At 36.6% G+C, this 12,756-nt stretch overlaps 1 protein-coding gene and 1 long non-coding RNA gene across 3 annotated transcripts; one reads left to right on the forward strand and one right to left on the reverse strand.

Moving 5' to 3' along the window:
• Positions 1–183: 183 nt before the first annotated feature.
• LOC105285902 (NADP-dependent malic enzyme) lies at positions 184–11,337 on the reverse strand. Of its 2 annotated transcripts, none has more exons than XM_026970710.1 (8): positions 11,321–11,337; positions 6,729–6,885; positions 2,490–2,648; positions 2,021–2,383; positions 1,551–1,862; positions 1,100–1,468; positions 658–952; positions 184–502 (listed from the first exon to the last, which is right to left on the reverse strand). In XM_026970710.1, coding segments are annotated over exons 1-8 (1,773 nt in total). In that variant the 5' UTR covers positions 11,323–11,337; the 3' UTR covers positions 184–386. The 2 variants fall into 2 exon arrangements, with proteins under 2 accessions (XP_026826511.1, XP_011348752.1); XM_011350450.3 differs by lacking the exon at positions 11,321–11,337 and adding an exon at positions 8,363–8,593.
• LOC105285901 lies at positions 3,409–6,416 on the forward strand. Its single transcript, XR_895144.2, has 2 exons — positions 3,409–5,902; positions 6,223–6,416. It is a non-coding gene; the product is annotated as an uncharacterized LOC105285901 (long non-coding RNA).
• Positions 11,338–12,756: the final 1,419 nt, after the last annotated feature.

The following is a 12,756-nucleotide window of genomic DNA, read 5'->3' on the forward strand; positions in this document are numbered from 1 at the left end:
TCTGTTACGCGTCAAGCAAGAAAAGTGTCCACCTCTACGAAAAATGATGTTTCGACTAGCAATAAATACATCTCTTTTGAATTGACTAGCGTCAATTTACTCGTTCATTAAACTTTCATCTTGAATTGAATTTTAATCATTGAACGACGTTGCTTCGCATTCGAATGAGTTTATTCCTCTGCGGTCTTCTAAATTCCTTTTTATTTATTTTTGTTCTTACATTACAACTAGTCACACATATTCGCAGACGTATGCGATATTAAACAATATTAGCCCGATCAACAGGCCTCACAAAAAAAAAGGATAAAATTTCTCGATAAAGAGTGATTTCCAAGATTGTAAATTGTGAATTAAAAATCACGGCCAAATTATAGCGAATGTAAGTATTATAATTTTGGCCATGCATAGACGGGAGGTATGGACGGCTTGTAGCTTGTATCGTATAATTGCGCCTTGATGAAACTTTCATAATCCTTAGGCTCCGGATAGACGGTCGCCAAACCTGCATTAAAAAAAAGATTTACTGCATATTTCAGGACTAATTGCGTGTCGAGATACAAAATGCTTGCAAATTTAATTACTACTTGTAATAGACGATTACAAACGATGATTGGATTTAAATGCATTAAAAAGTTATGACAATATTTATATACTCACAGTTCTCATACGCATATTTCATTACTGCACATGCTATACTGAGCGAGCATTTCTGTATGTCTGCCAGTGGCGGATAAAGATTCCCGCTGTCCAGGTCCGCTTGCGACGCCAAGTTGGAGAGAGCCGTTGCGGCTATCAGGAAGGTCTCTTCGGGGATTGTGCGCATACCGGCACATATCGCGGCCAGCGCCACTCCAGGGAAAATGTAACTATTATTACCCTGACCAGGATAGAGAGTCTTGCTGCCGTACGTCACCGGTGGGAAAGGCGAGCCACTAGCGAATATGCATCTTCCCTGCATGATACATGATGATGATTGATCGGACAATATCCGGGAAAACATCAGTAAAAGAATTTCATTTCAAAAATTAACAAATATTTTCACGATAATCCATTAATAACGATAAATTTATTTAACAGGTATGATATCGGCTTCACTCACCTCCGTAGCGATGTACGCCTCCTCGGCAGTGCACTCGGCCTTGCTCGTCGGGTTGCTCAGAGCGAAGATGACAGGCGTTTCATTATTTCGTGCCATTTCCTTCAGTATCTCGGTCGTGAAAGCGCCTCTGATAGCAGCCGCGCCAATGATAATCGAAGGTTTGGCCGTCTCGACGACTTCCAGTAGAGTGTCGATCGGCTCGCCGTCACGGGCGAATTCCAGTTTGTGTTCCGTCAGTCCACCCTTCGGACGGTTTTTCACTATCAATCCTTTCGAATCTACTAACCAGATTTTGCGTTTAGCTTCTTCCTCGCTCGCTCCTTCCTTCTGCATCGCGGTCACGCACAATCCCGCGATACCTAACGACGCCTGCAAGCAGATGATAATTTGCAACCGAGTGCTCTTTTTATGTTATTCTTGTCAAATACTAAGTAATTGTTTTAATAGTAACCTCGCCGGCGCCCTGAAATACGATTGTGTTCTCCGAAAGCTTCGTTTTCGTGACGCGAAGCGATGACAATAATCCACCAACGGCGACAGAGGCAGTGCCCTGAATGTCGTCGTTGAAAGTGCAATAATCATTACGGTATTTGCTTAGTAGCTTAAACGCATTAAGATTGCCAAAGTCTTCGAACTGAATTAATGTATTCTGGCCGTATCGCTTCACAACAGCCTCCATGAATTCATCCAACAGCTCGTCGTACTCTTGTCCAGTGACACGTCTGTGTCTGTGACCGATGTAGAGAGGATCATCCAGTAAAGACTGCGAAACGAATATTCGAGTCAAATGCAAACATCAATTTTAATTAATTAAAAACAATGAAGATCAAGGAGAGCTTATCCATCCTTATATTTAAAATATGACATGCGTTCAACTTATGCAAATTAACGAGTTGTCGAGCGTTTTAATATTATCATTACCTGAGTATTGGTGCCAACGTCCAAAGTGATAGGCAAGCACTGATGAGGCTTGATGCCGGCTAGCGCGGTGTACAACGACAGCTTTCCTACGGGTATACCCATGCCGTAAGCGCCTAGATCGCCTAATCCCAATATCCTTTCACCGTCCGTGACGACGATCGCCCGTACGTCGTGCTCGGGCCAGTTTTTCAGAATGTCGTAAACGTGCCCCTTGTCATGAATGCTTATAAAAAGGCCGCGTGGCCTGCGGTAAACTAGACCGAATTTCTGACACGCCAAGCCCACGGTCGGCGTGTAGACCAGCGGCATCATTTTATCTACATCTTCTGCCAATAAACGGTAGAAGAGTTTCTCGTTTCTATCCTAAGGAATAAGACTCTATGTAAGAATCAAAAGAAAGAAGGGTGGGCTTGATCAAGCGGAGACGACTAGACTTATAGCGTCTCCGATAACTGCCGTGTTCATGTACCAATAGGCCTATGAGATAAATGTATTTCGAGAGATCGTCCGCGTAGCGGTCCACATTAAGACGACAAAGCTCTAATTGTTCGTCTTGGGTTTTCACGGCCGCCGGCAGGAGACCATGTATGCCCAGAGTCTGCCTCTCTTCGATGGTAAATGCCATGCCCTGAAACATGATGACGCAAACCGCTTAATATGACGCGCATAATGCTATAATGAAAATACAATTGAAGTACTCTCAACGGAAGTGGAAGATATCTCTTTCACGTAATAAGGTTCCTCTCGAGGATTGAATAAACAGACTCGCGAACAGAGAAGAAGTGAATGAGCAAAACAATTCTATGCTCGATCATTTCGAGCATTTATGTTTATCTTCATTCGATGATCAGACTAATTTTGCGACATTCTTTTTACGATAATTTAGTAAAATTATAAGATAAAAGGATTTTATTAGTTTGGCTGAACTTGCTGACAAATCTATTTTAATCGATGATAACGATTTTAATTCTAATTGCTGTGACCTTAAACGCAATTAAAAGGACTGATACTGTAAACGCTGATTGCGCATATATCATAATGTGTGACAGATTGGGTGAAAGGTGATCAGTTGGTCAGCTCATCAGCTGATCGTCGTCCCACTTTGATTTTTACGAATACATTAGTCACTTGTTTATGAATACTAGAGGACCCAATATAATGAAGGTGATTTAGATGTGCATACCCTTAAGACTCATATTTTCCATGATCTACATTCACTTTCAAGGATAATGGTACCGCAATGCCTGCGGTAACGTAAGATTTATTTAACCTTGTATGGAAGATTTATGGAAATATGAGTTAATCCACAAAATTAAAGAAAACAATATATTAAGAAAATAAAAAAAAATAAAAATAATAAAAATAAATGAAAAGAAATTTAAAAAAAGATATACTCATACGTATTTAATATAATTCTTATTTGTTTAAAGATATTTTAAACTTTTTTCTTAATTTTATTAACAACACGTTACATACTAACGCGCAATAATAGCTTGATTGCATATTTCGATAGTAAAATATTAACATTGAGAAAAACCAATTTATATATACAATTTGTTATCCGAGCGACGTATCTGAGTACGGTCGATGAATCGCATTTTATTTCATGATGACGTCATTATCATCAGAACAGCATGTGCTATTCATGTTAAATGGTAATCAAATCATTTCCGTCTAATATTAATGATCAAACAGCAGCATTGTTCTTCGATTAGATCATTTTTGTACTGGAATCTTTCTACTTTCAAAAATAAGTAATGTTATTAATCACACGAGATGTTTAATATTTTCTGCGTTTGCTTTCAATGAATTTTTTAAATAATCTACAATTAATATACTTTCTTAGCAAACATGTAAATGTTAAAATGTGATCAACTATTAATAGAATCTATTATTTATATATTTTATAAAATACTTATTACAAGGCATGAAAAAATTTAGCATGCGAAAGAATATGAAAAGACCTTCACAGAATAAGAAAAGTGCTCATTTATTCTTGGAATAATCTCTCACGGTCTTTATAGTTCTGAAATTCTGAAATAAATTTTTAGCGCAGATCTATCTACAGGTTTCTTTGCGATAACATCATGTAGCCATGGAACACAAGTGCTATATGATAACATATCTATCGTAATGACAGTAATATCTTATTGCGTATATTGTATAAGATTAAAATTCTGAAAAAAATAGGATTTATTTCCAGTTTTTCTTTCTTCTTTTCTTAATCTTTTTTGCAATATGTAATAATATTATCAGCCATTAGAAGATAATCTTGATGAATATAAATAACGTTAGTCGAGATACATTGAAATGTAATTGGATCTAATTTAAAAAGGAGGGCAGTGCTCGCAATCAAGTCTGTACTTTTCCACATTCAACCTCTCTTCCTGTATTAATATACATAGTATAGTAATGAGACTTGAACTAAATTTCTAAATTAATAACATTTTTCTCTTAGTTTCTAAAATATTTATTGATTATTAACTTTGTTTAAACTCGATTCTTTATATTACTATTCTTATTTCTCGTTTTGGAATTTATAATTAAAAATATATGAAATAAAATAACATTTTGTTAAAATACGAATTGGAGTGCTTAAAATATAAGTCTATTAAGAGAGTCATTATGCATTAGTCCCGAAATTTTCTAGATTCTGTACACAAAGCACTACTAAAGATATTTTCAAGCACATTTAAAGCGTTTTAACTAGTGAAGGTATTTTGAATATCTTTACTAGTTAAAATACTTTAGATATGCTAATTTGCGATACGCGTAATCTTTTTTCCTCAAAAGATATAATCTTTGCGGTGTGTTTACATATCCAACTAGTATAGTTATATTTAGCTTTGAGGAAGTTGATACACCGCTAACAAGGATATATGCGAATTCACATGCTTTTAGAAACCTACAATTTATGCACAAGATAACGTAAGTTACTGCTTTTAAATTATGTTTCAGTGTACATATAACTGAAGAACTAAAGTTCAGTTTTAGATAACAATGAAAGTCAAACTCAATTTCAGACAGGAACAAACCCTTCCATCCAGAGGGAGCAGAGCTTCAGGAATCCGCGAACCGCGATTCTGATCCGGAATGAGATGCCACCAATCTGTCTCCATGATTTCTATTATGCACTATCACAACTCAACGTTTCGTCAAGATTTTCGCATCCCATGACAAACAACCGGCCGTAGAAACGGTTGCCGGGGTTCTTGACTCCCGTGACTGCGACACTTCGGCCTATGCACGGATCGATAGGCAGCCCTATTCTTGCATTCTTGAATGTAAAGTGTGATTACGCGACCTATCTTATATCGCGAGAATCATATATATGTATGCACATTACTCAGGAAACAGACAAAATGTTGCTACATGTAGTAAATAACATAGTTAGTTCTAATAATAGCGCAGATAGTTATGATTCACAAGCATTATAAATCACGATCTTAATCAAGTTTCATTTTCCTCTGCAGTTGCAGTTTGCGCATGATTCTCTCACACAGAGAATTCCGAGTAAACGAATCTTATAGATTTCGATTACCTCGTCATCATCAATAATATCAATGAAACTCATACGAGTTCTTCTAATTTAAGAGTTATAATTTTAAATACCTTGGAAGAGTTTTGAAAGCGGTTCTAAATAAAAATAAATAAAAATCTCTTCTGAATAAAAATAAAAATTATCTTAATCCGAAATTCAATTTTCATTTCGATCAATAATTTCAATTGAAATTAGATGTGTGCGAATTCGGGGAAGAATAAAAAATCAGATTGTAAAAAGCTTCAGGATCGTATCAAGCAGTAGGAACATACCTGACTGCAACAAGTTTCAAGATTGCGCAAGCACCGAATGTTATCGCAAGGACTTTGCAAAGTCATCCTGTAAGTTGCTGTCTAAGTGCTGTCTAACATCATGCTTACATATAATTATTGCACACCGCAATGTCATGGCATGTCTGTAGCTTTTAAAAAATATGTTTGTGAAATATTTATGCCAAATGTATTACAACTAAGCATTATTATTAACTTTTTTCACACTTTCAGTGTCGCTTTGCGATTCGCAATTTAACAATTTATTTAGAATCGAATTTTTGTAAAAGTTGTATCAATATCTATCTTCCTTTCTCTAATATTAATATAAAATAAAATTAATTTTATTAAAAAATTACTGAATGCCATATATTTTTATTTTTCTCTTTTAGGTAACAATGAAGATGTTAAAAATCTTGGTTTATCTATACATTTTTTCATCATATGTTTTGGAATGAAACTGATAAAATCTGGCGAGTACTTTTCTTGGGATCGTTTCGTTCTATGCGATCGGTCGTAAGTAAATCAATACTTTACGACAGGCCTAATAGTGACGACGCATATTCTCCTACACAGACAATGGAAATGACTACATCTGCTTTTCAACGGTAACAAAAATATCGAGGATATTCTAATTTGCCAAAAATAAATCGTTTCTTCCTAAACGAACATCATTTCTTCCCAATTGTAAGAAATCTATTGCTAAATCTGCTTTCAGCTGTTGATCTATGTTGAAGTATCTCATCATTTACATTTATCACACTTCACGCGTCATGTTCACGTATCACAATTGAAGCTTCTGAACGTCTTCGATTGGAAGTCATTTATTATCGCACGTATTAATGTAAGTGACATCAGATTCTAAAGATTGCGAGCGATAAGCGTACAGGTAGCCTACCTTGTTCAATTGTGGATTTCTGATGTGATCAAGGCCACGCACAAGACCAGCACAGACCACGTCGCCAGTTCCTCGCTGGCCCAGCTGATCGCGCACCAGGTTCGACATGGTAGACGTTTTGTTCTTGACACAGTCGGGCCGACTACTGCCTGGGGTCCTGGAAAACGAACAGCGGATCTGAGTGTTCGGGCAACGCACACACCTCATGGTACGTCAGTGGAGTAGAGGACGCAGTGGTGCCGTGACCTGTCGCGTCGGCGAGATCAAAGTGTGTGTGGGAAGAATAAAGGACATAGTCGTATTTGCCGAAGGTGGCGATTGTTCAACCTATTTTGATCTTTTAGTGTTATAAATACACGAATAATTATATAATAGATCTAATACAGCAAAATAGTTATATAATAAATATAAATATAGATGTCTCTCACGCAACGGGTAAATTTTATCTAGTTTTCTAGTTTTTAATGAAAAATACAGAACTGATGCATTCAGATTAATTTTCTTATTCTATCTCCCTTCGTTATTCATGTAATAATTTAATTTGTCTGTCACGCCGTTATACGTATATATTTATATATTATTATTTTTTTAATTTTAATACAGCGAGATAATTATTATTATTATTACTTAAATGTATTATATCGTACAATAATAATATATATGATATATCTTTTATAGACACAAGTACAGGCCATATTTTTAAAACATCTCCATCAAATCTGGAAATCTTTATTAGGTCATATCGATAAGTATCGATCCTATGTGCTAGGCACACATTGCACCGAGTACGAACCTGAAAAGAGGCACAGTTTGGCGCACGCGCGTTTATCGCGCAATTGTATATGTGCTTTCGTCGAATAATAATAAGTGTCGCGTTTGATAAACTGAAATAACATGCAAATTTTTGTGCATTTGCGAATGTTCTCTTAGAGAAGTTAATTCATGTATATATCGTCTGTCGTGTCTATCGTGGTGGGAACAAAGTTCACGAAAATCCAAATCGATCAACGTTTCTGTCCGCTCGAGCCTTGACTCGATCAAAGTTTAAAGTTTCGCTCGTTACAGCGATTCATGAGTTCTGACTGTGTTACTTTCCAGTTAGTTGTGAAATAATTGAAGCATTATGCAAGAGCTGTGCATGCGTGTACATACGTACAAAGTGCATGTGCACAATGATAAAAAGTAGCGAGAGCGAGAGAGGAAATAAAGATGACTAAGAGTGTCTAAAAGAGAAGTTAGAAAAATCAATGTCAACAGAATAAATATAATAACATATAAATAATAAGAAAAATATAATAATCCTCACATATATATTTTTAATAAATTTATTTAATAATATTGGTGAGAAATAAACATATACTTATACATGTATAAAAATTATTGAACAAATCACATAAAATTTATACGCGTAATTATATTCATATTTATATTTACGCAACAAGAACCAAGGTTTTAATTAGGCGACGTTTCAATGTAGAATTATGATGCGCTCGCGCGGCATAAATAACTTCGCAAGGTTAGCGCTGTTTTTGAAACGCGAGCGAAATTCACCGGAAGGAAGGTGACGCAAGAGTGTTTTTACGAATTTTCTGGGACACGTTGAAGATCGACTTACGCGACACACATCGATTTACCTGTCGTTACACGGCTGCTGCCGAGGCGAGAGATGAAGTTCAGGGTCCCCATTAGCACAGGGCAAGCCGTTCGATCGGCGGAGAAAGTCTGTCTTGTGATAGCCAAGGGGTTTCAGGAACTGTCTCGAGGACATTGCTTTATGTCAGCCAACACACACTTTAATTACAACCGCTTGATCTTTTTCAGCAGCGCATTAGCAAAGAACACAATCATTCTGCATGCATGCGTCGCGTGCATATACACATTGGATGTATTTACTACTGGCCTGCCACAAGCTGAAGCAGGGAAATGGGGGACTACGGACTGCTTATCACTTCAGCCAATTATCAGTAACAGACAAGAAGACGTTTGATGCGATCGCGCAAAGCTAGCTTTGTTCGTTTACATTTGCCCTGCCTTTTAGCACTGAAGTATTGGCATGTGCGACTGCGAGAAGCAATGTGATCATTGCTCTGGAAATACAGCAAGTACTTCAGCAAGAATTAATGCAAAATGAAGTACATGTACACACACGCACACATGGTGTTCAATATTTTGGGGTGTAACATATATTCGTCCCACTTTTTTAATAACACGCGAATATATTACAACTTATATTATTAAAAACTGAAACGATTTGACCAGGCCGTTTTCACTGAGTATGCAATTGTATTCTTCCCACTTTTTTAATAACACGCGAATATATTACAACTTATATTATTAAAAACTGAAACGATGGAACGAATGTACGTTACAATCCAATAGTGTAATTGGGATGTAAACGAAATACAGTTGTGATGTTACATTTGACCAGGCCGTTTTCACTGAGCATGCAATTGTATTCTTCCCACTTTTCTAATAACACGCGAATATATTACAACTTATATTATTAAAAACTGAAACGATGGAACGAATGTACGTTACAATCCAATAGTGTAATTGGGATGTAAACGAAATGCAGTTGTGATGCTACATTTGACCAGGCCGTTTTCACTGAGCATGCAATTGTATTCTTCCCACTTTTCTAATAACACGCGAATATATTACAACTTATATTATTAAAAACTGAAAAGATGGAACGAATGTACGTTACAATCCAATATTGTAATTGGGATGTAAACGAAATGCAGTTGTGATGCTACATTTGACCAGGCCGTTTTCACTGAGCATGCAATTGTATTCTTCCCACTTTTTTAATAACACGCGAATATATTACAACTTATATTATTAAAAACTGAAACGATGGAACGAATGTACGTTACAATCCAATATTGTAATTGGGATGTAAACGAAATACAGTTGTGATGCTACATTTGACCAGGCCGTTTTCACTGAGTATGCAATTGTATTCTTCCCACTTTTTTAATAACACGCGAATATATTACAACTTATATTATTAAAAACTGAAAAGATGGAACGAATGTACGTTACAATCCAATATTGTAATTGGGATGTAAACGAAATACAGTTGTGATGTTACATTTGACCAGGCCGTTTTCACTGAGCATGCAATTGTATTCTTCCCACTTTTCTAATAACACGCGAATATATTACATCTTATATTATTAAAAACTGAAACGATGGAACGAATGTACGTTACAATCCAATAGTGTAATTGGGATGTAAACGAAATGCAGTTGTGATGCTACATTTGACCAGGCCGTTTTCACTGAGTATGCAATTGTATTCTTCCCACTTTTTTAATAACACGCGAATATATTACAACTTATATTATTAAAACTGAAAAGATGGAACGAATGTACGTTACAATCCAATATTGTAATTGGGATGTAAACGAAATACAGTTGTGATGTTACATTTGACCAGGCCGTTTTCACTGAGCATGCAATTGTATTCTTCCCACTTTTCTAATAACACGCGAATATATTACATCTTATATTATTAAAACTGAAACGATGGAACGAATGTACGTTACAATCCAATAGTGTAATTGGGATGTAAACGAAATGCAGTTGTGATGCTACATTTGACCAGGCCGTTTTCACTGAGTATGCAATTGTATTCTTCCCACTTTTTAATAACACGCGAATATATTACAACTTATATTATTAAAACTGAAACGATGGAACGAATGTACGTTACAATCCAATATTGTAATTGGGATGTAAACGAAATACAGTTGTGATGTTACATTTGACAGGCCGTTTTCACTGAGCATGCAATTGTATTCTTCCACTTTTTTAATAACACGCGAATATATTACAACTTATATTATTAAAAACTGAAAAGATGGAACGAATGTACGTTACAATCCAATATTGTAATTGGGATGTAAACGAAATGCAGTTGTGATGCTACATTTGACCAGGCCGTTTTCACTGAGCATGCAATTGTATTCTTCCACTTTTTTAATAACACGCCGAATATATTACAATTATATTATTAAAAACTGAAACGATGGAACGAATGTACGTTACAATCCAATATTGTAATTGGGATGTAAACGAAATGCAGTTTGTGAATGCTACATTTGACCAGGCCGTTTTCACTGAGCATGCAATTGTATTCTTCCACTTTTTTAATACACGCGAATATATTACAACTTATATTATTAAAAACTGAAACGATGGAACGAATGTACGTTACAATCAATATTGTAATTGGGATGTAAACGAAATGCAGTTGTGATGCTACATTTGACCAGGCCGTTTTCACTGAGCATGCAATTGTATTCTTCCCACTTTTCTAATACACGCGAATATATTAAAACTTATATTATTAAAACTGAAAAGATGGAACGAATGTACGTTACAATCCAATATTGTAATTGGGATGTAAACGAAATACAGTTGTGATGTTACATTTGACCAGGCCGTTTTCACTGAGCATGCAATTGTATTCTTCATTATTAGCACGCCATTACAAAATACGCACCAGTACTAAGAGCAAACGTTCTAGAATTTGTGACGATGAATGCAACTGCGTTGCAAAATGAAAAGACGAGTAAAAGCACTTACATTCCGTTGCCCCGACGCGCCGGCAGTTTCTGTCGGTTTTGGAGTGTCCGTTGCCCATTGCGACTCAACTCAACTAGTTTAATTGATGATTTGCGTCGGAAAGTTGCCTGATCTCGCGATGATGTAGCAGTGAATAATTCATAACGTTTTTTACACTACACGAAGGTAAGAAAGATCACGCGCACCGTATCTGTCGACGTCGTCGAAATCGTTCCCGGTCAGGGAAGCGAGTGATTTTTCCAGAGAAAATGACTGCGCTAATTTCTCGCACGCCGGTGAAATCGAATGATCCGATCATGAGCAGATCGTAAACGTGACTGACGTACCGCTCTGCGGCGTCAAAAAGGAAAAGGTGGTATCCGTTTGATATCCATCATCAGATCGTAGTCACCGTCTGAGTCAGCTAGGATCGCACTTCAAAGAGAAAATCAAAGAAGGAATTATCTTCGAAGAATACGGAAGAATTATCTTATCTGACTTTTTTCGGAAGAATTATTATTAGAATATTTGATAGTTAAGAGAAAATCCTTTTAACAATTACTGTGAAGTAATTATAAACTGAGGTAATTATGTACTTTAACGGACCCAGCCCGATGACCTTGACCTTGACATATGTTGCAAGGTCACCCTCCTGAGTGACCTTAAAGAGGTTTTAGCCGTCGCTCGTTGTTTATTAAAAAGTTATTAACAAAAGAAGTTTAATAATTTTGCACGAATTTTCAGCTGTCCACGCGAAGCAAGGACTTGAGTTTGACATATATTACAAAGGTCACTTCCTGAATAACCCGCACTAGGTTTCACCCTTCGCTCGTTGTTTGTTAAAAAGTTATTAACAAAAATGTTAAATGAATAAAGCATAATTTTACGATACCATATACGTTTACGAAAGAGTATATTTGATGGAATTTTAGCTTTAAATCAGAAATAGGTTTGGGTTAGGTTATATTTTCCGAAACTGGAGCCCGGACACATACGCTCGTTTTCAGCCCGCTTCGCGGAGGGCGGGGGGGAAGGGCAAAGCCCTCTCCTGCCGGAATCGTGGCGTGTACCAGGTGATCAAATCTAACGGTGAAATCTGTACACTGGCCCCGGCGGGGGGAGGGGCAAAGCCCTCCCCCGCCCTCCGCGAAGCGGGCTGAAAACGAGCGTATGTGTCCGGGGCTCCAGTTTCGGAAAATATAACCTACCAAACCTATTTCTGATTTAAAGCTAAAATTCCATCAAATATACTCTTTCGTAAACGTATATGGTATCGTAAAATTATGCTTTATTCATTTAACATTTTTGTTAATAACTTTTTAACAAACAACGAGCGAAGGGTGAAACCTAGTGCGGGTTATTCAGGAAGGTGACCTTTGTAATATATGTCAAACTCAAGTCCTTGCTTCGCGTGGACAGCTGAAAATTCGTGCAAAATTATTAAACTTCTTTTGTTA

This window comes from Ooceraea biroi, chromosome 6 (genome assembly GCF_003672135.1).
Source record: "Ooceraea biroi isolate clonal line C1 chromosome 6, Obir_v5.4, whole genome shotgun sequence".
NCBI lineage: Eukaryota > Metazoa > Arthropoda > Insecta > Hymenoptera > Formicidae > Ooceraea > Ooceraea biroi.

What these genes read in the sequence shown, in the direction of transcription:
- LOC105285902 (XM_011350450.3), bottom strand. Translation starts at nt 8,496, where the DNA reads ATGTCCTCGAGACAGTTCCTGAAACCCCTTGGCTATCACAAGACAGAC. An exon ending in CAGCAGCCGTGTAACGACAG is followed by an intron (nt 6,886 to 8,362) that starts GTAAATCGATGT and finishes TTCGTTTTCCAG; the next exon opens with GACCCCAGGCAGTAGTCGGC. An exon ending in ACGTTGGCACCAATACTCAG is followed by an intron (nt 1,863 to 2,020) that starts GTAATGATAATA and finishes TTCGTTTCGCAG; the next exon opens with TCTTTACTGGATGATCCTCT.